The sequence below is a fragment of the Aristolochia californica genome, unplaced genomic scaffold, assembly GCF_029961685.1.
Source record: "Aristolochia californica isolate CCGP_79_NKW_82.1479 unplaced genomic scaffold, dmAriCali1.0.hap1 SCAF_2, whole genome shotgun sequence".
NCBI classification, from domain to species: Eukaryota; Viridiplantae; Streptophyta; class Magnoliopsida; order Piperales; family Aristolochiaceae; genus Aristolochia; species Aristolochia californica.
In genome coordinates, this window is record NW_027181881.1 from 45,889,930 (window position 1) to 45,913,532 (window position 23,603).

The 23,603-nt window shown below is 40.2% G+C and overlaps 4 protein-coding genes across 6 annotated transcripts; 2 read left to right on the forward strand and 2 right to left on the reverse strand.

Annotated features, from left to right (window-relative positions):
• Positions 1–270: 270 nt before the first annotated feature.
• LOC137955172 (probable serine/threonine-protein kinase PBL5) lies at positions 271–4,122 on the forward strand. Its single transcript, XM_068802042.1, has 8 exons — positions 271–317; positions 533–750; positions 1,088–1,801; positions 1,898–2,046; positions 2,223–2,444; positions 2,590–2,736; positions 3,280–3,423; positions 3,910–4,122. Exons 1-8 carry the CDS (start codon positions 271–273, stop codon positions 4,120–4,122), a joined length of 1,854 nt encoding a protein of 617 aa, XP_068658143.1.
• A 1,606-nt stretch (positions 4,123–5,728) lies between these two features.
• Positions 5,729–7,193, forward strand: LOC137956366 (calmodulin-binding protein 25). Its single transcript, XM_068803837.1, has one exon. The coding sequence runs from the start codon at positions 6,289–6,291 to the stop codon at positions 6,922–6,924; it is 636 nt and encodes a 211-aa protein (XP_068659938.1). The 5' UTR covers positions 5,729–6,288; the 3' UTR covers positions 6,925–7,193.
• Positions 7,194–8,429: 1,236 nt separating this feature from the next.
• On the reverse strand, positions 8,430–15,702 carry LOC137956604 (protein sym-1). 2 transcript variants are annotated; one of them, XM_068804158.1, is made up of 8 exons: positions 15,204–15,702; positions 14,480–14,567; positions 13,661–13,755; positions 12,618–12,690; positions 12,430–12,522; positions 12,182–12,268; positions 9,007–9,087; positions 8,430–8,920 (listed from the first exon to the last, which is right to left on the reverse strand). In XM_068804158.1, exons 1-7 carry the CDS (start codon positions 15,578–15,580, stop codon positions 9,007–9,009), a joined length of 894 nt encoding a protein of 297 aa, XP_068660259.1. In that variant the 5' UTR covers positions 15,581–15,702; the 3' UTR covers positions 8,430–8,920. The 2 variants fall into 2 exon arrangements, with proteins under 2 accessions (XP_068660259.1, XP_068660258.1); XM_068804157.1 differs by having other exon boundaries at positions 8,430–8,926.
• Positions 15,703–16,416: 714 nt separating this feature from the next.
• Positions 16,417–21,970, reverse strand: LOC137955946 (transcription factor GAMYB-like). 2 transcript variants are annotated; one of them, XM_068803181.1, is made up of 4 exons: positions 21,764–21,970; positions 19,916–20,293; positions 17,819–18,845; positions 16,417–17,037 (listed from the first exon to the last, which is right to left on the reverse strand). In XM_068803181.1, the coding sequence occupies exons 2-4, from the start codon at positions 20,279–20,281 to the stop codon at positions 16,748–16,750; spliced, it is 1,683 nt and encodes a 560-aa protein (XP_068659282.1). In that variant the 5' UTR covers positions 20,282–20,293; positions 21,764–21,970; the 3' UTR covers positions 16,417–16,747. The 2 variants fall into 2 exon arrangements, with proteins under 2 accessions (XP_068659282.1, XP_068659283.1); XM_068803182.1 differs by lacking the exon at positions 21,764–21,970 and adding an exon at positions 20,651–20,795.
• Positions 21,971–23,603: the final 1,633 nt, after the last annotated feature.

Genomic DNA, 23,603 nt, shown 5'->3' on the forward strand with positions numbered 1-23,603 from the left:
CCAGCTCGAGGAGATTTCTCGATTACTTTTCATAGGACGTCCGCTTCATTGTCCTGGATGGTTCAGGGACAGGACAAAACGAAGAGATGTGAGAATGTGGAGATTACCATATGGATAAAATTAGTTAAATTCGAACTTCACAATCACAGATAACAAATCTAGGGGGAGCAACTCCTGAATATCAAGAATATGCGTTCGAGAATGCACCAGAGATGCTTTCCCGGATCCTGCCACCACCCTGTTCGCCATTTCTAGTCTTGGATACCAGATATGAAAGCCGTAAAGAGCTTGGGAGCAACATGGACAATTCTTAACAGGTTAGTGAATGGCTGAGTTTGCCTGATCTTTCAAGAATTTCTTTTTATGCTTCACACAGTTTCACATTTGGAAGAAAAGACACTGATGACCAGCTAGTGCCGGGAATATGTTGCAAATACATTGTGGAAAAAGTGCTCGTTTGTCATTGGATTTGATTTGATTTCAGAAACTGAATTTTGTATTGACAACTAAAATTAAATCGAATCAATTACAGACAGATGAAGAAGGATAAGAAGTACTTCCTGGGGAAGCTGTCATGTGGGATCTCAAGGAAGAAGAGCAACAACAGTATTGAACAATTGAGGGGCCCAAAGATGCGAGGATCAAATAATATTGCTAGAGAAGGAAGCAAAAACAGCCTTGTAACTTATGCTGAGATGCTACCAGGAAAACCAGATGAAGATCTTTCCAGCTTGGATTTATCTGCAAACCGTGAGTCTTCAATCCGGCTCTTTACAAAACTATGGGTTTGTGCTAGTAAATTGCAACTCCCAAAATTATGATAAATTCTAAAAAATATCTCTTCAGCTGAAATGCTATCAACAGAGTAGACTTGAGTGCTCAGAAAGTTAGTAGTGCAGCCATTTACCAAGTCCAAATGATTTTTTATGTTGTCTACACAAATAGAGTTAGTTTCCTTCCAGTACCAAAATTTAGACAAAATGTAATATCATATTATATTTACACAAAAATATGAGCTACTTTGCCATCTCCGGCTCTAACAACTCTCACGGTGTTTTTGTTTTTTTGTTTTCTTACTTTCCCCCAGATTCCAAGAGCCCCAACAAGAATCAGATACGTGATAGAAGAGCAAGAACTTATGGTGACAAGGAAAGCCTCAAGTCTTTTCCAAATTCTTCATCAAGAGAGAACCTTTCCTCACTACATACCAGCCCAAACAAAATTAACCTTGGGATCTTACTTTCAATGTCTCATCAGTTGAGGCATTCTCCAATTAGCCCCTTACACGAAGCAAATAGAAAAGACCGAGGATCAGCAAATGGAAGTCACGAAATGGAACACATGGAAAATGTTGAAACAAATCCAAACACAATCCAGAAAGAAAAAGGAGCCATTGATGATGGCGTTGAAATTAGGCTTTCAGAGTGTCAACAAAATCAAAGGCTTGACAGCTTTGTTTGCCAATGTGGGAATGCAAGGCCAAAGCTTGGATGGAAGAGGGATTTCACTTATGATGAGCTAAGAGTTGCCACAGAAAATTTTTCAAACAACAACTTAATATCAGAGGATGGATTTGGGTTTGTTTATAAAGGTGAGCTAATGGATGGGCAAAAGATAGCAGTAAAGCAATATAAACATGCAAGTTTGCTAGGAGAGCGAGAGTTTAAAAAGGAACTAGATGTTTTGAGCAAGGCTAGACACAAGAATGTGGTCATGTTGCTAGGCGCTTGTTCAGAAAGAAATCATAGGCTTCTAGTTTATGAGTTCGTTTGCAATGGCTCACTGGACCAACATCTATCGAGTATGAAACTTCCAGCTCTGCAATATTAGTTGATCCTTCTCTCTTTCTAAGCGTCGTGTGTATAAGTCTTAAAACCAATTCAATGAAATAATGCAGCAAACAGCACTGCGGTACTGAGTTGGCCGGCGAGGCTCAAAATAGCATTGGGAGCAGCTGAAGGCTTGCAATATCTTCACTCTAACAACATTATCCACCGAGACATGCGGCCAAACAACATACTTGTAACGCATCACTATGAACCAATGGTATCTACCTAAAACTATGCTTTTTTTCCACATATCTTTTCATTTCTTTACCAGTTAGGATGGCATTAACAGCTGATAAAGGGTTCTAGAACAATTTCGAAGTTAATATTTCCCAAATAGAACACATATATAACAATGATTTTACCACTTATCATGAGAATGTTCAAACATTTCAGCTTGGAGATTTTGGACTTGCAAGAAGTCAGTGTGAAGGTCCAGATCATTCCTCAGACACAAGAGTTGTTGGGACGACTGGGTATTTGGCACATGAATATACCGAAACTAGGAAAGTTTCAAAAAAGACGGATGTATATTGCTTTGGCGTTGTTCTTCTAGAGCTATTAACTGGGCGGAGCACAATGGACAAGGGAATTGGGGAAAAAAGTCTAGTAGGATGGGTAATGATTCTTGACTCTGTAGCCTCTCTGTTTTTTGCAGGAATCAAAAATTTGTCCAAGAAAATGACTTCGGAAAAGATGTCTCATTGTGTAGGAAAAGCAAAGCGATCAAATTCTCGAAGTTGACAATTCAATTCATGTGCAGGCAAGGCCGCTGTTGAAGGAAAGGAAGTACCCAGAATTGATCGATCCCATGATTCTAGACTCATGTGATGTCCACCTCCATGAGCTCTTTTGGATGATTGAAATGTGTCTGAGTGAGGACCCTGAGAAGAGGCTCAACATAGACAAGGTAAAATGCAGTCACTATTAAAGCAGCTTGAGAGTAAAGGGGGTAGTAACAACCTACAGGGTAACAACACTGGTAGAAATTTAAAAAGACAAGATTAGATTATAACGTTTCTAAACCTGATAACATTAATAAAAAAATTTGAAATGTCGGTGGCAAAAAAAGTCCAGTCTATAGTTGTGTTTGTATCTCGGAGCAGAGTCCTATGCTTATTAGTTTCAAAAGGTCTCCTAACAAACAAAACAGTGTTGCATCATGCTGAGTTAGAAAAACAAAGAGCATACAAGTTTCTTTTTCTCACATAAGATTTTTTTTTTGTCTTAGATCAGACAATAAATTTCATGGTTCATAAATTAACCAGTGATGGGCATGGACTACTCATAAGTATTGGGGACTTCAAAATCTGATATTTATCAGGCGTATCGAAATATGCCCAACCCAGAAATGTTACAGTTAGTAAATATGTAGAAAGTCCTGGTGACTTACTGAATTTTGAGAAATAGTGGATTATCCCATCTGATTGTTTTTAATTTATATACTATTCAGGTGGTGTACATGTTGAAATGTGTGAAGAATGGAGAAAATTTCATCGACATTGAAGATTTCTCGCCTCCACACTCAGATTTGAAGAGTGGCAAAGGGGATAATAATGAAGCACGAGAGAAGGTAGAATCAGTTTTGAAGGAAAGGGTAAAACATTAAGGAGAAGAATCAGAGCAGGGCAGCAGGGTTACAAGTGCATTCACAAGTTTTAAGAGTTCAGGTTCAAGCAGCAGACGCTCCAGAAAAACGAAACCAAGATCAAGAAGCCAAAGCGTCCATATGACCGAATAAAAAAAGTACGCTCATTCCATAATCAAAACTGATGAAATCAGTTCATTGATTGTCTATACTCTCTCTCTCTCTCGATCTGTTCTCACTAATCGGCTTGCAATTGTAAATAGGAAACACTATCCTCCCCCCACGCCGCAGCCGATCTGTTTCAAAAGAAATACCAAATCCATCCTTCATCTTTTTGTTCTAAATCTAGCTGCATTGTTTCATTCTGACCTCGTAGGAAAAGTCAATTTGATCAAAGGCAGACTCAATATAAAAATTTATGTCACTCCGCATGATATATCATCGATAGTTTTTTTTGCGAAATGAAAGCGTAGAGTATCGTACTTTCTTTACCAGGTCTACAATCAAACCTGTACAAAATCCGAAGACGACGACTCAGCCGTAGAAGCTATTTCCAGCGTCACTCCTACGACAGCATGCTCCAGTCTCGCCTTCATTGTTGCTTCTTCGAACGACATTCCCGCCACTTGTTCGGTCTCCCCTCAACTCAAATCCGTTACGCATCCCTTCGTGTCACTCATCCGCGATTCGTTTCCAATCACCAGTTAACAGAAAAAAACACACAGACACGCCAATAAATGCAACGTAACCCATGAGTAACCGACCCTGTCACTTTCACCCATCGCAGGACTGGGACTCGACTACTGACGCGTCGCTTGTTAGGGCTACCCTGCAACATTAGTGTCCAACGAAGTGGGTCCTTTCCCATATCTTTTCATCTGGCCCCACTCATTCTGCCCTTCTGTCCTTTTTATTGGTCACCTACAACTGCAAAAAAAAAAACGTTAAAAAAATGGACGGTTTGTGAACTGCGATGTACTAGCATAGGCCCCGCTTCCTTTTATCCATCTCCCTATTCACATTTGAAAGTTGAAATTGGAAGGCCCACTGGGCCCCATCACTCACTCGTTGGGTTTCAAAATTTGAATTCGTAGTTAATTATGGATCGGATCTTCAATCTCGGGTGGGCCCGCGACGGAGGGGACGTTTCGGAAGCTTCTCACCGTAAGAGAGACGATAAGACGGACAGCTTGACTTATTTGACTCGCTAAGCACTCTTCCAATCTTAATTTAATTCACGCCATCATCTTGGAAAAAAAAAAAAATCAACTAACAGTCCTCCTGTGCTCCAGCTCCGCCATGGTCGTGGCATTCTTCCGGGCGATAAGAGTTTCCGGCCTCTTTTATTTACTTTTTAAGGAAAGGCGGACCCCACAAAGATCCGTTCGAGATTAGTGGTTTCAATTAATTATTCAATAAATACTCGATATCTGCATTACTTCTTTTCTATCTTTTTTCCAGATGCACGTAGACTTGGGGGTCCTCGGGTCTCCGCTTTAAGCAACCCATCCCCCATGTGACGTAGAGACCGACTCGTGACCCGCGTTTCACATGGTTCGCATGGCTCTGCGTAGAAGAATATTCTGATTCGCCCATGGGCCCCGGGACCTCCTACAACTCATCCGGATCGTTTACCACTCAGTCGTCCCGAGCTGAGCGTGAAAGCCGGAAGCCATAAGCCATAAGCCGAGCCGAGTGGATCCAAAATTAAAGCAACTAATGGAGGTTTCTTATTTATTAACTTTGTGTCTCCGTTTTGGGAAAAAGCTGTCTGGAATCAGCGAAAGAGCTTTCGGCGTCTAAATCAGCTATCACCCTCATCTTATCTGTAAGCCGCTTTACCTGGCCACATTTTAAGCTTACATAATGCCACGTAATGACATGACGCCATTGCTTGCGCCGTGGGCGCTTTAACTAATCCCCCGAATCCGCTCGTTTTACTGACTAAATTGACCCCACTTGACGCTCAAAGGGTCCCAGCCACGCCTCCCAGAGGTCAGCTACTGTGAGAGGCGGTAACATGAGACGCAGCCGGTGTGACGAGGCTGGGCTCACCCTGGGGAGGAGTGAACCGTCTGTGAAATAAAGCGGTAACGTGTCCGTCCTCAGCGACGACGCGGCTTGACCGTCAACGTCTGCCCACAGAAACTTAACCCCACCGCAGTTACCGAAGATCTAATCGCTTAACCCTATAATGCCCTACCGTGGTTAATCAGTACGGAAAGTTGACACGTGTATCGAGAAACGCGGTTTCTTCCACCGCCTTATTTAATGTCTCGTAAGCTTCTCTTGCTTATCTCCAACTTGTCCTTCATCTTCACTACATCCTCGGCTTCTCCTCTCCTGCCGTGTTCTTTATTTCAGATTTCTGTACAGCCATGAGCATCAGCAATTTTGAAGAGGTTCTGGCGCGGTAGAAGCTCGTTATTCCGGTTTTGTGCGGGCTTTGTTCTGTTTTTGTTCCAGCTTTCTGGAGTGGAGTTCTTGTGTTTTTAGTGGTTTCGGTTTTCGTTCGTCTGGAGTGGGAAGTTTCTGATAGTTGTAATTGAAGTTTCCTTTACTTCCTTGATGCGAATCTGTTCGATTAAAGGTTCAGAACTCGTTTAGTCTTAAATCTGGTTGGTTTTCATAGTCTTTGGAAAGTGTAAGCGACGGTTAAGCAGTTTGATATCTTTACCGCGTGAATCCTTCTGCATATCTTCAAACTTTAGTCTACTTCTATGCATTTCATTGTTGTCCTGTCCGTTGAGACTTCCCGAGGAAGAGTGAAATGAGCTAAACGCTGTTGTGTGGCAGACTATTTTTATCTTTATCCGAGAAGATCCTCTCCATCTTGTAAAAGCTCTTCTTGGCTGATTATACCTTATCCCGGCAATGGCGTCTTCCGATAACCTGGCCGCAACTCTGGAGCCGTGGGCGTTCCGCACGTCACTAGCTGATACGTGGATCTCCGAGGCGTTCGCACGCGACACAGACGCTCTCACTAAAGCGCTTCAGAAGTCGCTCTCCTCCCACAAGCCCGACCTCGTCGTCTCCACTTCATCTCCTTACGTCCAAACCGTTAAATCCGAACCGGGCCCACCGCTCTCCTCTTCGTCCGACCCCGAAAGTTCATCCTCGAAGCACCCGCGCGGCCTCGCTATTCCGGCATCCGGCAAGATCTCGAAGCGGAAGTCTCGCGCCACGAAGCGGTCGCCTACCACGTTTATCACCGCCGACCCGGCGAACTTCCGGCAGATGGTGCAGCAGGTGACCGGAGTGCGGCTAGGGAACGGCCAAATGCCGGTTTCGGCAGTGCTTAAACCGGAACCGCAGCGGGCGTTGAACCGGCTGCAGGGTTGCTTGCCGACGCTGGACACATCGGCTTTTTTGCTGGATCACCATCAGCAGCAGGTGATGGGTTCTTCCACCGCCATCCCGCAGGTCTCTTTCGGAAGCGTGAATGATGCTACTTCAGGTTTTGATTTTGATACGTTTCAGAGCTTCCCGACCCTCGAGTCTTGGCGGTAAAAGAAAAGTTTTCCCCTTTCTTCCTTTTGAGCTACTGAGGGAGGGTTTTTGGCTTTTTCTGCTTTTTTCCTTCCGTTTTTCCTCCTTCTCTGTGCTTTTTTTTTTTTCTTCTTTTTTCTGTTCCCTGGTAGGATGTGTAATATCAGTGGGAGCCAGAGTCTACTCAGTTAACTCTCAAATCTCACCCAGTACATATGATCCCAACCCTCTGTGCTGTAGTATTATCAATAGATAAGCTTAATTATCTACCCCGTGCTCGATCTCACTCATGTTTATAGCCTTGTTTAAGATTGAAATGAACAATTATTCCGCGCTAGTATTCAAATTTTGAAGCAGGGAGGGTATCAGAGGACAGAGCACTGGTCAGCCAAACCTAACTCCCATCTTGGATTCCATTTCGAGCTGTTAATAAAACTTGTAAGCCGTTGACACTCTACAACTGCTACTGCACAACAGGCGTGGCTGAGTAATTTACTGAAGTGGCTTACATTCTCTGTTTAAAATAATCAAATCATACAGGACCTAAGGTCTGCTACTCTGCGTGCAAAAAGACAGAGACAAAGTCAGAATAGAGAAGCAATCTTTGGCATTAGCATTGCAAGGGTTACAAACAATTAAGTGGACCTATTTGGTGGGAGTAAGTGAGGTGATCAGGTCATACCTTCTAGACGAAGACGACTTCAAAAACTTCAAAAATTATTAAATTAGTGTAACATGCTCGTCCTATTATTTTAAACTCATGGTTCCATTTAGAAAATGTCGGCATGATTATGAAGAGTAGAGACTTAAACGTTCATTCTCAAATAATTAACACGCTGAGACGTATCGTATCGAACTCGGTTAGTGCATGGTCTAAGATAACTCTACATGCTGGTGGGCGTTCTTGAACAACAGCCTCTACATGCTCATGGCAGAAGAGATAAAGAAGAGGGAGGAGATGAGTAGCAGAGGTGGGTCAAGATTCAAATATGGTTGGCTCTACTTTGGCATGTACTGTCCTTTATGGACCCTTATCAGCTTCGGGTCTGACGAATGATCTGTCCTTCCCACATTATTACAGATGCCCGTCAACAGTAGACTTTTCCTCCTTCAGTCTTTTGACAACTCCCGGAACCCTCAACCGCCTCCCTTCCCAAAAAATTAAATAAAAAAAGTCACCCTGGCAGTTTCAATGCTGACGTGCTGGGTGTTCCCTTAATTACGGCCTCACGCCGTACATCCAGGTGTCAATGACGTCTCTCTTACGTGAACATGACCTCACCTCCTTCCCCTCTCTAGAATCCCACGTAGCTTTTCAGTACCTGTCTTTCCACCGTTTATATCCGTGAGCCCCTGCTTTTTTTTCTTTTTCTTTGTTAATAATTTATGCACACGCTCGGATACCTCATCTCTCATGTCTACTGATTGTGTGTTCCCTGCACAAGAAACTGTTCATTTTATAAGGGCTTCATTTTGTGAAGATAATTTTATGTGTTCGGGCAATGATAATAAGAGCACGGAAGCAATTTTGGAGAAATAATTATAATCCATGAGTACGAGGGCATGATGTAATTAACCTCACTATTAACAAAAATTAAAAAGGAAGTCGCCTGTGAGGAAAAAGCGAGAGAGTGGACCTCGCACCCACTTTTCACCTACGAAACGGGAACCTGATTAAATATAAGCTAATGTGTCCTCTAATGGAGCAGACCGGTAAGAAGGTAGGCAGCGGATTGCGTCACTTTCAGAGACGCATTTTTTGACGTTTTCTTTAACGTTACTGTTACTGTCTGCATGAAAGGATGACAGGAGCTGGGGAATGTAGTTGGTTTTAGTGGACAATCCGACTCTACACTCGCTTCATCATAGCATTTATTCCACAAATTTCTGTAGCCTCAATGAGCCTTTATCTTCTTCAGACCGACCTTGAAAAAACTGCATCATCATGTACCCAGAAAATCCGCCCTGGCCTCTCCAAGTGTATCGGTCACCCAGATCATCCAGCATTGACCCATCCCTGTAGCTGTCCAGAAAGATGAGATTCTTACAGCGGGTGTGGCTTATAGAAGAATGGGAAGTTGGAAGAAGATTCGTGAGGCGCACCTATTTGGGAACGATAGCTTTATGAGCTTTGAAAGACAGAATCACATTCCACACAAGTGCGATGACATTTGCAGCAAGAACCTGGCAAACAAAGCATTTTCATTGATGTAGTTTAGAAGAGAAACCAAAAAGAAAGGTGTATAGTGTAGACAAAATTTTATCAAGATGAGAAGCATAATCACTTGCATATCTTTCAGAACTTCTCATCTTTCCCAACAAACAATAGCTTGGGATGAGAAACCACATGTTTCCTGTTGCTCATGCTGCACGGAGAAATGACAATGGCTATTCCTGTAACCCATAGTCCATTTCTTTTTGTAGTACAGCTTGAAGAACATGAAAACCTACATTTCCAAGAATTTTCTCATTTATCCCTCAGCAGATGAACCCATGCTGACTTCATGACAGATCCCAATCATGGTAGGAAGCTCTAATTAGGGCAGTCAACTGAGTATGTGGAGATCTTCTGCTACCCAATTTGTGTAACCACAAAACAGGTCAATCAAAGTTTCTTTATTCTTCTGCCCTGCCTCCGCTGCCCCTCTTCCCCTTATTATTTTTCAGGTGGGGGCTTGGGGTTGGAGAAAGGGAGAATTCAAAGAGAAAACACCCAAAAAACGTAACACTAAACCAGGGACCTTTATGACTAGATAAACTTCCAGGTTTATTTTAGGTAACAACTAATCATGACAATAAAGACGAATATTATTGTTAGAAAATATAGTGGAGGGCAGTTTCATCTTTTTACATATGTTGTAGTATCTAGAGTTTACATTAGCTCATTCAGTATGATTAGATGTGTCTCTAGATTAATTTTCATATTATTTGAGTTTGTATATTAAGAGATATAAGGGATTAAGTCTAATTAAGTGAATATAGGTATTTTTATAAATTATACTAATCTTTCTTAATAAAAGGAAAAGAGATCGTGCAAGATCCCCAAGGGGACTCTTTTCCAGAAGTCTCTTCATTCATCTCTCTCTGTTCTCTCTTCCCTCTCAAATTTTCTCTCCTTTATTTTTACTTTTTTTATGGTATCAGAGCAATGAATCCCGGTTGGAAAGCCCTTATTCTTTGTGTTCTAACCCTATTAAGGACTGCGACTTCACAAGGAAGGGGTTCTTGAAGTTCATGCCCTGCTAGTTGGTAAAAAAAAAAAAACATCCATTCATCAAAAAAAAAAGTTGGTAAAAATCCATCTTTTTTTTCTCTTTTTTTGCATAACCTCAGGGCTGTTGGTTTATACTGCTTTTAGTGCAGTTTAATGATGGACTCATGTGTGAATCTCCCTCTTTGTTTGGTGTGCAACCCAATACTAAGCTTTCTGACTGTGTCACCCACTGAAAAGGTGATGTCAGCCCTGGATTGTTAGCTTTGAGTGATTCTTGAGTGTGCAATCACTCTCTATTGGTGAAAATGGATCACCTTGGGTTTATGCAAACATTGCATAAAACCCTAATCATCTGTGAAGTGGAACCCACCTATCCAGGCGCACCTAGCTTGTTAGTTGAAGTCTTTAATTGCCGAATTGTAATTATTTTGTGATTCTCATGGCTGAATCCGATGAGATATACACCCATGGATCACCTTGGGTTTATGCAAACATTGCATAAAACCCTAATCATCTGTGAAGTGGAACCCACCTATCCAGGCGCACCTAGCTTGTTAGTTGAAGTCTTTAATTGCCGAATTGTGATTATTTTGTGATTCTCATGGCTGAATCCGATGAGATATACACCCCCTCAGGAGAGGTAGGGAATTCTAATAGAAAAAATTCACTGGTTATAACTTCTGAGAAATTGAATGGGTAAAACTATCTTACATAGTCTAAATCGATACAAATGTATTTAAAGGCCAAGTAAAAGTCTCAGAGATCATCCCCTTGTGCCTATAAATGATGACTAGGAGGCATAAGATTATCAAGTTATGACTTGGATGATAAACAGTGTTGATTCCAAATTGAGGATTCAAATTATGAATTGTGAGACTACAAAAGAGATGTGGATGTCCCTGGAATCCTTGTATGCACAAAAGAGTAATTTATCTCGAGTATATGAGTTATGTACTAATTTTTTCAGTCACAGGAGAGATGACACACCAGTTACAGAGTACTACAATGAATTTCTAGGGGTATGGCAGAAAATAAATGTATATCATTTGTTTACTATTGATGAATAGGAATTGAGAAAGCAATAAAGCCAATTGTTTGTTGCTAAATTTCTTAATAGTCTGAGGTCAGAATTTGATGAAGTGAAGACACAATTGCTAGCATCAGATGATATACCTACCCTATCAACTACATTTAACAGAATCATGCGTGTAGAAACTACTGTTGTACCCATAGGTGGTCAGGGAGTTAAGATGGTTGATGTTTTTGTACTTAATACTTCTAGCTATACAGAATCTTCAATAAGTCATGGTAGTATCAATAGAGGCAAGGGTAGAGATGAACCCGGAAGAGGTTGAGGCTAAGATGATGATAAATCTAAGAGAGAATGTAATCATTGTGGTAGATCCAACCACTTCTCTGACAAGTGCTTGAACAAGTTTGGTAAGCTAGCATGGCCGAACTCGACCACTCATGAGAATAGGGAGATTCCTACTGAAGTGGTAAGCAATATTTATCAGACTCATATGATGAAATGCACCAACTAGTTTAGTGTATGGCTCAATTGACTGTTGTTTCTTCATTCATCTCTCTCTTCTCTCTCAATTCCTCTCTCTTCTTTAGTTTTACCTTTTTTCAATTTTTTTTTTTGAGAAAAGGTGTAAACCTTTTTTCAATTATTAATAAACAAAATGACGCTTATGCATGCCCTCCTATCTTGGACAGCAAAAGTAGGCTACAAGAGCCAGCAGAGACGAGTTGACAGCCTTATGATCTCAATGACAGGTCCATGGTTGCTTACATACTTGTCACTAGTAGGGTATAGAAAGGGCCCTTCCAAAAAAGAGAAGTTTAAAAGAAGTCCATTAAAGGTATAGAAAACTCTCCTAAACTGTTAATCTGTTTATGCATAGAACATCTATAACCCCCAAAAAGAAAATCAATAGGATGATAAACACAAGCCAAACTATCAGTCTGCAGTACTAGTCATTAGGCAAATCTGAGTGATTTGTCAAAGAAAAGCAAGCTACACATCAAATAGTGAAGAGAGATACGGCTATATGGAACCTGAAATTGTTGCGGAACAAACTGGAAGTTGAGAAACTGGAATGGTATCCAAAGCTGCCAATTTGCCAGAACTGATGAAAACCACTCCTACAATTGACAAACAACAATACAATTTAGAAGCAAAAAATAATGACAATAGTAACTGGAAACAGATTACTAATTATGTAAAATCTTATTAACTCAACATGCTTTTTTTGAAAAAAATGGAAATAGAAAAACCACCTAGTAATTAAGTATGCAAATCTCACCTGTCGAAGTTTTGGCACTACTTCTGCTGGTCTACCTTCTAAAGTCACGAGCGAACATAAGAATACTCCAATGAATGTAGGAGAGAACAGGAACTGCATAACAACAGAAGCTTCAATCAAAATCAAAGTTCAACTTTTCATGCCAATACCACAAAAAAGCCTGACATTAGCAAAAGAATCATAGTTACCTGATCAAGCAAAAGGCGCAAAAATGCACCAGAAGGTCCAGGAAGTGTTACCAGTTTACTTAAAGAAAGGTACCTACAATCCAAGAGAGAGATGTCAATTACTTGGCCAAGGTGAGCTTGTAAAACTAAGTGAAAAACTAGAACCTTGTATTAAATCACAAAGCAGGGAAAATTGAAACCTAACAAAGAAAAGACAAGTAGATAGGATGCTAAGTTTCCAGTTCAGTCAACCTCCATGGAGTATTAGATATTGTTAGCGAATAGTCTCTCTTGGATAAAAAAAGTAGAAAGATCTTGGGTTGATTAATTAGGAAAGAGGTTTCCTAACTTGGCTAAATCATTTTAGGATATGCCTTGGACCCAGCTTCACATGGTATTAGCGCAATTGTTCGTACATGGGGCCTCCGCAAAAATTGTCCACGTATAGGAACCACAAAGAGGGCCCCATATGAGAGGCGAAGTTTAAAAGAGCAGTCTCACATAGACAAATGAATAGAAAGACCTTGAGTTTATTAGTTAGGAAAAAAATTGTTTAACTTGCCTAGTCATTTGGGATAGGCCTTGGACCCAACTTCACAGATATATCATCTACTTAAGTCCATTGCCTAGTCATTTAAGATAGACCTTGGACCCAACTTCACAGATATATCCTCTACTTAAGTCCCTTGACTAGTCATTTGGGATAGGCCTTGGATCCAACTTCACAGATATAACAGGTCATTACCAAAAATATGAGGTTTGAACCCACAAAATAATGTTTCAAAGAGAGATGTCAGTTACTGAACCTAGATGAGGTTGTAATGAAAGACTAGAAACCCATAACCATAAAGCAGAAAAGACAGAAAATTAAATGCTCCCACTTCCCAAAAAAAAAAAAAAAAAAAGAAGGAAAGATAAGTAGATAGGCTGCTAAGTTTTGAGTTCAGTCAACTTCCAAGAAGTATTAGGAATATCATCTGTTTTGTAATTCAAAAGAATAATACACTACTTGTCAGCCAGGAACCAGAACATGCCCAATAAATCCACAAGATTCAGGTCATTACCAGAAATGCAATGTTGGACCCACCAATGCAAATCCCAGAAATGTAAAAACAAATGTCCTCTTCAGATCCAGCTGCCTCACCTGATCAATCAAAAGCTGAGCAGACAAAGTAGGAGGATGAGTAGTGGACATAGTCAACATCCATTAACATAAAGAACATAGAACTAACCAGAGAATGCTACAAAGTAACAGGTGAATTAAACAATGACCCAAGGAGAAATAGACATCCACATGTACACAACTATTTTGCCCTTCTAATGCTTAGCCAGTTATCTTCACTGCCCTTATGAGCGATCTAATGTCAATAGCAATTGAAGTATGGACCAAGAAGTCTCTCAAATAACGGAAGTTGATATGAAATGTCTCATACTACCACATTCTTTCTGAAGGAATCTAAACTGAAAAAGTGTTGGACCATCAAGTTCCGTCTCTTTTAGAACAAAATTTCCACAAGAGTCTCTAACTAGTTAATCAAATCACTGTAAACACCTCTGTGAAGTTCACATCTATAGACGCTAGCATGGCACTTCTTCCTTTAAATGCAGCCAAAGACTGGTACCAAAGCAGCAGTACTATCTCAATGAATCTACGCAGCAGTTCAGAAATCATCTCATATCCATCTCCAAAAATTAAGAAGTAATCCATATGGAAATTTATTAGTTAAAAATGCCCAAAGAGATAAATGTTCAGAAATAGCTGAAGGAATTAGATGTTTGGTTGATACAAAACCATTCATGGAAAAATGAAATTGGAAAAACTGAAAATTGAAATATCAAGTGCTCACATACATTAACTTAAACTCCGAACTCATGAAAGCTACCTGACAAACCAAGTCCCCTACTAAGGTCAGAACTGCAGAAGTTAAAGCTTTTGTCAACACCGGACGCTTCTCAAGAGCAGTCAAATACCTGAGAGAGAGAGAGAGAGAGAGAGAGAGAGAGAGAGAGAGAGAGAGAATAAGTAAATGTTAGAAAAGAGAGATGAATCTGAAGGTTGCATTCATGTTTCCTAAGAGCTTCCTCCGTCCATCTGCATTAGTGGCATCAGCCAAGGAACTTCATAGATATAACTTACAGACCATACTAATTTCATAATGAAAAGTGCAACAATTGGAGAAGATAGTGAACAACTCTCATGTTTTCCTTTTCTCAAACATAAGATCTCATAGCTACATGGCCACATTTACAGTTCAAGCCCTCAAAACTCTTAAGATAAAGTCTCTAATGATGATTAACAGAAAGCAATGATAACATTGAGAAATGAATGATATCGTGTATATGAACCGTGCTTCTGCGCATAATGGTTTTGAGGTGTCCTTGCCTTGAGCACAAAACCACTGCCTTTACTTATCAATATAATAATTTGAACAAAGAAATGAAGTATTACAATCTAGATGTCATAACAAGAAAAAGAAATTCTGAACAAGCAGGAAATGAAATATCCAACGTAGAAAAAAAAAGGGCTACTTGTGATGGCAACGTGAATTTAAAAAGTAATAACTTGTAAATAACTGCAGCCAATTAAGATGGAAAAGAAGAACTTGCCATGAAACCAAAGAGTTAGAGTCCCCTCCACCTTCCTCGTCACCTCTACCATCAGAATTCCCACCTTCCGAGCCCCCAGAACCACCATCTCCCCCGGAACCACCGTCTGAAACTGCTGAAATTTGAACATAATCCGAACTCATCTCCCTATATTCCTTAACTAAGATACCCACGTCCAAAAAACTCAACCCACGACGTGCATTTGAAGTGGGTAGGCAGATACGACACAGATGACGAGCCCTAGAAGCGCTCTTCCGTCCCCAATAAGCAGAGGAGGATTTGGAGCGGTCGAAAGGAGCAGCAGGCTTGTGAGGGAGAGGAACGAGACGAAGCGGAATATGTGGTCTGTAGATAGTTTGAGATGGAATTGGCGCCATTTTCGTTCAACGTGGTAAAGGACGTATGGTCAAAGATTTCGTAGGAAGGGAGATTTCTAGCTCAATTGAAGATGACAACTTTCACGCGACGCTGTGACAGCAAACTCCAGGATTCCCGTATAAAGAAGGGGAGCATCGAGATAGAAATAGGACACATGCATTTCCAATAAGCAATTAAGGATTGAATTAATTGAGGAGATAGCATCGCATATACTTTTCTAAGCAAATATATGTATCCACTGCATAAGTTCATCAAACAGATGAAATACAATAGAATGATTATAAGGATTTTATTAACAATTATGTGGGAAATTATACCATATTCGAGAAGTACGGAGACAAGAACTTGTATCAACATGAGAGTTGTATTATTATGTATCATTGTTTCATTAACTGAATATAATCACAGGAAGAAATTGAAATTGGAGAAAAGAGAAAAATAAAAATAAATAGAGGTAAGAGGAGCCATTCCTTTGCTTGCATAAACCTCTGCAAACAAATAATTATATTTGGTTTACTGGAAACAATAAATTTAAATTACCTGGTTTAGAAGCATTCTTTTTGTTCATTAGCTAAAAACAATTGGCCTATGTCGTTTACTTTAAACAGGAAGCCATCTGGGTTGCCGGAGAGAGCACGCTGGGACTTTTTGAGGAGCTCCCATGAATTAAGCACCAGCAAAATGTTGCTCGTTTCGTGGGAGGAGAGACCAGAACAGAGCACACACGTTAAACCACAACCTGCTGCCTACTTGATGCGGGGCAGCCAGGAAGTCCGGAACAGGCGAACACCACTAGTTTAAACAAATATATCTAACAAAAACAACACGACTACAACTTTATTCGAGGGTTCAACCAAACCAACTGCATGTTTACCGTTTGTTGGAAGTCATCAATGAATTGAAACCCCATTGAATAATGTTCTACATCAAAGAGTGCATAGTTATTCTACAGTGACAACAAATGATCCCAAGGAAGCAACCAGAGCTTATTGTCTTGCTATCAATCGACAGTGAGCTCAAGTAGCATGGCTCTCCACAGCTTGAAAACAGAAGCGCCATCACTATACATATTACCATAAATCCCATCATCCTCACTTTTTTTCTTATCAAAGAGGAAGAAAAGGTTCTGGTAAAGAAATCTTCAACAGATGTGATGAACAATGGCATCAAGGATGTTCAGACATTTGGCACACCGCAGGCATATTGTTCCATTGACATGACCCAAGCCCCCAGCCTTGGCTGAGGGATGAGCTTGTCTCGCCAGCCATTTGCTTGTACTCACTGCTAAAGTCGTCATCCAGAAGAGCAGCCAGATCTTTTGCACGTTCACTTTGGTCAAACCAATCCGCATTAAGTAAAGCATCCGGTCTCGAGAAATCCAAACAGGGCGAGTTGTCCTTCTCTACCCAATCAGATGACACAATGGATTCAACTGTGTCCGCCTTGCCATGAGGCTCTGCAAAAATCATCTGTCAGGAAAGCCTACTTTATCTATTAGTAAAGGAACAAACAAATACAATAAAATTCACATGGCCCAGAGAAAATCAACAACGTAAAGGCTTAAAAGTAAGAGAGGACAGAAGATAAGAGACTTGTTTAAGTTTTAAAAATTCTTATTTTCTCTTTCTCCAGCAGCCAAACAAGACCCAAACCTTTTCTCAAATGAGCAAACAGTCCTCACACCCAAATGAAATGGTACTCTCCAGCTGAAATTCAGATCAGAAGCCTAAGCCTTGAGTCTCAAAAGTGACCAGATGTACTCATTCTAGACCTACCAATAAATAAATCCTCCCTAGCAGATGGTACCTGACCTACTTTATTTCCCCCATCAGATCGTATACTACAAAGATTCTGACTTTCAGGAATAACAAATAAGCCATCTGTTTATATTCAACATGGTCAGACGAATGGTTAATAATCCGATTTAACTCTTTGATATTCAATACTGGATGACACAATGACATGAGATGAGCTAATCAATGTGTTTGGGAAGTTGATTCCACAAAGGAGCATTTTTCAACTGGTGGGTCTAGGTTCCCAAAGCAAGGTACTAAATGTTTACCGACTCCTGGAAGTAAAGTGCATAACACTCACTAACCTAGTCACCAAAGATCCTCTCAAATAATAGTTAGCCCCACAATAAAATTTATCAAAGCACCATGAGCATATTAGAACATATGTAAATTGAATATATAGCAAAATAAACAGAGGAGAATTGAATCAGACAGAAAGCTCACCAGGCACTGCCGCTCTATCAGGTGGAGATTCATCCAATGAGCTGCCACTAACAGGAGTGCACTCACTAAATACAGAAGCAGCTGAGCGACCCAAGGGAGATATTGGGTCACCATATACTTCCCATTCTGTTTCACATAAGTTCTGCCCCGTACTGTCAACCACCTCAGCGCTATTGATAGCAGAAGAATTTGAGCTCTTTTCTGATGATTGATTCTTCGCACTATTAAGTGCATGTGCTTCATGAAGCAGGGCATCCAGCAGGCCACTGTTTCGAGGTGAAGGACAATCAGATTGTAGTAGGGCAGTTGGTGGAGGAGACTGAATATAAGTCTCAACACCCTCTAAGGGCGATGGGGGACATATATTTGCCCATGTACTTAGATCATTGTCTGGATATTGGAGTGAAGGGAGCTCCAACTTCACAGCCCCATTGGGGGCCTTAGAAGCAGAGAAATTGCCATTTAAAAGGGCATGGCTGCCAACTGTTACCACCCCAAAGGATGTAGGACTCTTACTCCTGGGGTCTGGCTCATATGGAAAACCACCACATAGCCCATAGGGCCGCTGATGGATTCTCTCACTAACTTCATTCGAGAACTGGTTAAATGGTGATAGTCCACTGGTAACACTCCCAGAGAAGGCAGGAAAAGGGCTTTCTGATTCTCGAAGTTGCTTAGCACGAGGAACTGTAGAAGGCATGAAGCTGTAAGTTTGAGTTGGCCCCAGTCCCTGAGTCAACATGCAACTCACAGAAATATCAGGAAATGGGGCTGCATAAGGCAAGGTGCCAGGGTTGGTTTTAAAATTGTCAAATATGACATCAGGAATATTAAAATTATTTGATTGGAGAAGGTCGTGACATTGGGAGTCTCCACCACTAAAGTCCCCAAGGTTTTGGTTCTGCTGGCCCTCAATCAGTGTTTGCAAACATACATCAGAAGGGTAAAGCGGTAAGCCTGCACGATGCCGTCGCTTGATCCGGGTGTTCCAATAGTTCTTTATTTCATTATCAGTTCGCCCAGGTAGCTGAAGGAACATATAAAAAGACTTGTCACCACGACGAAGTAATTAAAAAAAAAAAGATAGATTCTTCTTTTCTCAAGCAGATAACAAGCAAACAACAATTTTAGAGAACTGCAAATACTCATGCAGTCGCAGAAAAACATTTATGGAAAAAATTAATTTAGTATCTTATTTGACACATACAATTGATAGAAATGAGTGAAACTTAGGCTGCCAATCAGAGAGTGGATATAAAGTTCACATGTTTATTAGACCTTCTAATATATCATATATCTATTATGCATCTTGTATGATACTTTCCATCTAAAATCATATTATGCTACAAGGATCACAACATGCACTATCATATTTTTCCTTCCCATTTATCCATTGCTGCAGCTTTGAACACTTTGTTTCTTTTCTTTTTTTTGGAAAATTATAATTTTATTACAGGAAAAAAAAACACCAAGAGCAGCTTTAAACAGTTAATAACTTCAACATTCATGGAAATACAAAGGTGGCACATGGATGGCAACTTTATGCTAGCTGAAAAGCATCAGAGACTCTGCCACAATTTCAGCTCACTTCAACTCATTACTTCAAAAACACAAAGGCAATATGTTTTAACAAAAAATTCATAGGACAGATCAAAGGTTCATTTTTTCTTTCTAGCGGATTCCTCCATCAATTTCAAAATAGAGTTTTTTGCAATTAACATCATGCATTCTAACAAGCTCACATTCAATATTCAACAAAATCCTAGCCCCAGCAAAGCTAGCACCATTGAGCTTATATTCAGACCAATACGTCCACATAAAATTGAGTGAAAGACGTCTGCTAAGGATTCTTGTCCCACCATGATTCCCTTTTCTTGAGTAGAAAAAAAATTGTGCAAGGAACCATCAAATTCATTAAAATTGTAGTACCCATAGCCAAAGCTACCTAGATCCACTTCAGATTTGATCAGGAAGCATCCAGTTTCAGTTTAACCAAAATCCATCCAACATCAATTAGAATAAGCCTACCAGAGACCAATAACAAATTGCAAGAAAAAAACACTGCAGTAGTTCAATAGTGAAATGCAGAAAACTTACATGTGCAGCCATACGTGCCCATTTGTTTCCCAACTTGGCGTGGAGTTCAATTATCAGCCGTTCCTCGTCAGGAGTAAAAGCACCCTTTTTCAAATTGGGTCTAAGATGATTCGCCCATCTCAGACGACAGCTTTTACCACAACGAAATAACCCCGAGTGCTTTTGGACAGAATTCCAATTGCCTTCTCCATGCTTTTTCACATAATCCACCAAAATTGCATCTTCAGCAGAGGTCCAAGGTCCCTTCTTCAAAACAGTACCCCCTCCCAAGCCTCCTCCTCCACTGCTACCTTCATCAACAGAGGGTGAATCATATTGATCCTTGGAGAGCATGTCATCCTCACTTTCATTGGTTGTGCGACTCATTTGTCCAATGACCTGACACATCACCAATATACAGTCAGAGCCTTAAAAGTTTGGTATAAATGAAAATTAAAGGTTAGAAGAGATAAGTACTAAGAAGGAGAACGAAATGTTAGAATAGGTTGACATCTTTCACTCAATTTTATGTGGAGGTATTGGTCTGAGATTAAGAAATCAAGAGTCTACTAAGTTCTATTAGTAGAAATCAACTCCATTCAGAGCCCAACCAGAGTCAACTAAGTTCTATTAGGAGAAATCAACTCAGAGATTAAGAAAAAATGGCTGAAAGACAAACATTATCACCAAAAATAGAGAAAAAAAAAGTAGCCGGAACATCAAAGAAATGATTAACCAAAAAAATGCAACACCCACCCAATGCCTTCATGTCATGATGCATCCAGGGTCAGATCACTACAAACAAATGGACAAAATTAACCAAACAAAATCCCACTCAAAGTTCCAGAACGGAGAAATCAAGGGCAATTTGAGGCGTCAAATAGCAAAATTTAGCAGCAACTACATCAAACGCTACTATATCTTAGAAAAGAAAACATACAAAGAATCGATTTGCAGAATCCTCACTCCTGAGGGACCAATTCTTCAATCTCTCCCCAATCTGTCAATTGAAGTGGGAACCCCTAAAGAGGCAAACTAAAAATAATAGGGATAGGAGAAGAAAATCAATCCGCCAGCAAAGAAGACACAATCCAATTAAGCCTGGGGAAGCACATAACCACAAAAGGTTGGATCCTCTATAGACTCAACCAGCACAAGTGGAAGTGACAATCAAATCGAAGACGAAGACTTCAAAAGAATAAGCAATGGCATCTAAGCCCTAGAATCATCAGATTTCACTAACACAAGCTTGAAAGTTGAAACTGCGAAGTCTCGTTCTCCAGCTGAAACTAGCCAAAACTAGAAACCCTAGCAGTAACTCAACCCCAAGCGAAAGCTCAAAATGGAAAGTGGACCCTAATGTGGGGATTGATCATACGAAGTGTTAACAAAAAGAATCAACATAACTAGCATGAAATACAGAGATCAGAGATCGAAGAGGGGCAGTTATTCAGCACAGTAGAGAGAGAGGTAGAGCGCGATGTTACATGGACGAGGGTTCAAAGGCGATCAGAAACCCTAATTTGAGGATCAGAAGGTGGCGAGAGGAGCGACAAAAGTGGTAGGACGAAAAAGCAAACTTACCAGGCAAAATGGAGAAAGAAGAAGAGAGGGAGAGAGAGGGAGAGGGAGATATTTTCCTTAGTTTCTGCCCAAGGCCATTGTCGCGGGCAGACCCCTTCAAAGGATCCCCTCTTCCAACTCACACCTCCACCGAGAACAGCTCATCGTCTCCACTCTGTAATCAAATGCAGATTGTAGAACGATAAACCCCCTTCATGTAAAACAGAAAAAAGAAAAAAAAAAAAAAAAGAAGGAGAAAATAAGAAAAACAGAGAAATTCGAAGATGGTTAGCGAGGCGAAATTACGTGGAAATTATTTTCCGAATGCTTCCATGCCCTTGCGACCGATGGACGGGTTTCCGACGATTACGGATGAAGATCGATCATCATCTCCGATGATTGGAGAACCAGGATGACCGGGTCGATTTATCGCATGTAAAAGATGGATGCATGCATGGGCATGCGATGGAAATGAAAATGAGCAAGCGGTGGAATCGAGAGATCGAGAGACTGCTATCGAAACTCAGAGCTGAAAAGTAAAGGTACTCCCGAGAGTAGGGGCAGAATTTATACTCCCGGGTGCTACGGGTGGAGGAACGTGTGGGTACCAGCTGGCTGGCCAATCAGAATTCAGGAAGGAAAAGAGTAGAAATTGGGGACTTAAGTATAATTTCAGATAAGGTAGGTCCATTAAGGTTGAGCAAAAGCATAAACTTTTATGAAAATGGCTCCTTAGAGAAACCCTTTGTTAAAACAAATTAAAGAGATAGCAACCCTTTATTCTAAATATATTTAAATAATTAATTTATAATTACTCCGATATATTAAAAATTAGTTTACGTAACATAGTGGTACAGAGTTAAAAACACAATTTGCTCTATCCCACTTAAAGTGAAGATAGGCTTGGCCGAAAAAAACCTTAGTTCAGGGGGAAGGGAAAATAGAAAAATAATTGTACTGCAAGATACATCTTAGGCCACACTAAATCAAGTGTTTTCATATGTAGAAATGAGTTCAATTCCTATTAATGTCTTTGAATTTCTTTATCAAATGGAAAAACTATATTGTTATTTGAATATGTGAATATGACTTGAAATAACTAATGGTAGAATAAAGAAATGAACATCAATTGCTTACTCCCAAGCATGAATAGAAGGCCATGAATAAAAGATAATAGTTAAAGAAAAACAAAAATAGAAAATAAAACATTATTAAATCAATGTTTAACATTAGATCAAGTAGCGAACATTACTTATTCCATTAATTAGTGAAGTTAATTTTTTTAAAAAGACAGCAAACAAAGCGTTGTCTGCTTTTAGTAGCGCGAGGTACTTTCCCCTTTTACCTTGCTATGTTTTCTTTTCATACTTAACGGTGTAAGCATATGTGATTTTTAGGATTGCTTTACGTGGCAAGGCATGATACGTCACGCCCTCAAGTCTAAGGGCGAAAAACCATGATTATTAAAATTAACAAGTAATAGAGCAAAATATTCGTAATAAGTCTAATGCAAGTTTTTTATAATTATTTGTATAAACTCATATATAGTGTGTGGTACATTGACTCAAAAATCATAATATTATATATTCAAGGATGGGGTTAATGTATGTATAGGAAGGGTTTAGGGTTTAAGAATTAGAATTTAAGGTTTAGATTTTAAGTACCATTACACACTTACTTGAGAGCCACAATGAAAAAGAAGATATTAAGATATAGAGAGAGGCATGAGACAACTTCTATGCCAACACATTATGCCCTTCAAATTTATCTTAAGAAGATGTAGATAGTTAAAGAACCTGTACACACTTTCATCCTCGAAACAAAGGAGCAAGTGAGGCTTCACAATGAAGAGAAAGAGAGTCTGGGGAAACCGTGTGAAAGCAAAGGAAGCATCCAACCCTAGTTTCTGGGTCATCGCGTGCATGCATGGGGGGACAAGCCTGTGTCTACGTAGTTGACTGGGAAATGGGCATACGCGTGTGGACTTTGAAGAGCTTAAGATCAGGTGGTAACGTGTTGGGAATTCTCAAAATGGTTACCAGATTTTAGGTTCTCTCCTGGGAGTCAAATGTATATCAAAGACTTCACTGTTTGGTTTCAAATTCTCCGGTTTCAGTTCAGTAGGAAACCCTAATCTCCGACCTGC

What these genes read in the sequence shown, in the direction of transcription:
- LOC137955172 (XM_068802042.1), top strand. Translation starts at nt 271, where the DNA reads ATGAAAGCCGTAAAGAGCTTGGGAGCAACATGGACAATTCTTAACAG. An exon ending in ACATGGACAATTCTTAACAG is followed by an intron (nt 318 to 532) that starts GTTAGTGAATGG and finishes AATCAATTACAG; the next exon opens with ACAGATGAAGAAGGATAAGA. An exon ending in CTTGGATTTATCTGCAAACC is followed by an intron (nt 751 to 1,087) that starts GTGAGTCTTCAA and finishes ACTTTCCCCCAG; the next exon opens with ATTCCAAGAGCCCCAACAAG.
- LOC137955946 (XM_068803181.1), bottom strand. Translation starts at nt 20,281, where the DNA reads ATGAGTCGCACAACCAATGAAAGTGAGGATGACATGCTCTCCAAGGAT. An exon ending in GGGCACGTATGGCTGCACAT is followed by an intron (nt 18,846 to 19,915) that starts GTAAGTTTTCTG and finishes ATGTTCCTTCAG; the next exon opens with CTACCTGGGCGAACTGATAA. An exon ending in TGATAGAGCGGCAGTGCCTG is followed by an intron (nt 17,038 to 17,818) that starts GTGAGCTTTCTG and finishes TGATTTTTGCAG; the next exon opens with AGCCTCATGGCAAGGCGGAC.
- LOC137956366 (XM_068803837.1), top strand. Translation starts at nt 6,289, where the DNA reads ATGGCGTCTTCCGATAACCTGGCCGCAACTCTGGAGCCGTGGGCGTTC.
- LOC137956604 (XM_068804158.1), bottom strand. Translation starts at nt 15,580, where the DNA reads ATGGCGCCAATTCCATCTCAAACTATCTACAGACCACATATTCCGCTT. An exon ending in TCTAACTCTTTGGTTTCATG is followed by an intron (nt 14,568 to 15,203) that starts GCAAGTTCTTCT and finishes TCTCTCTCTCAG; the next exon opens with GTATTTGACTGCTCTTGAGA. An exon ending in TGCGCCTTTTGCTTGATCAG is followed by an intron (nt 12,523 to 12,617) that starts GTAACTATGATT and finishes GTTGTTATGCAG; the next exon opens with TTCCTGTTCTCTCCTACATT.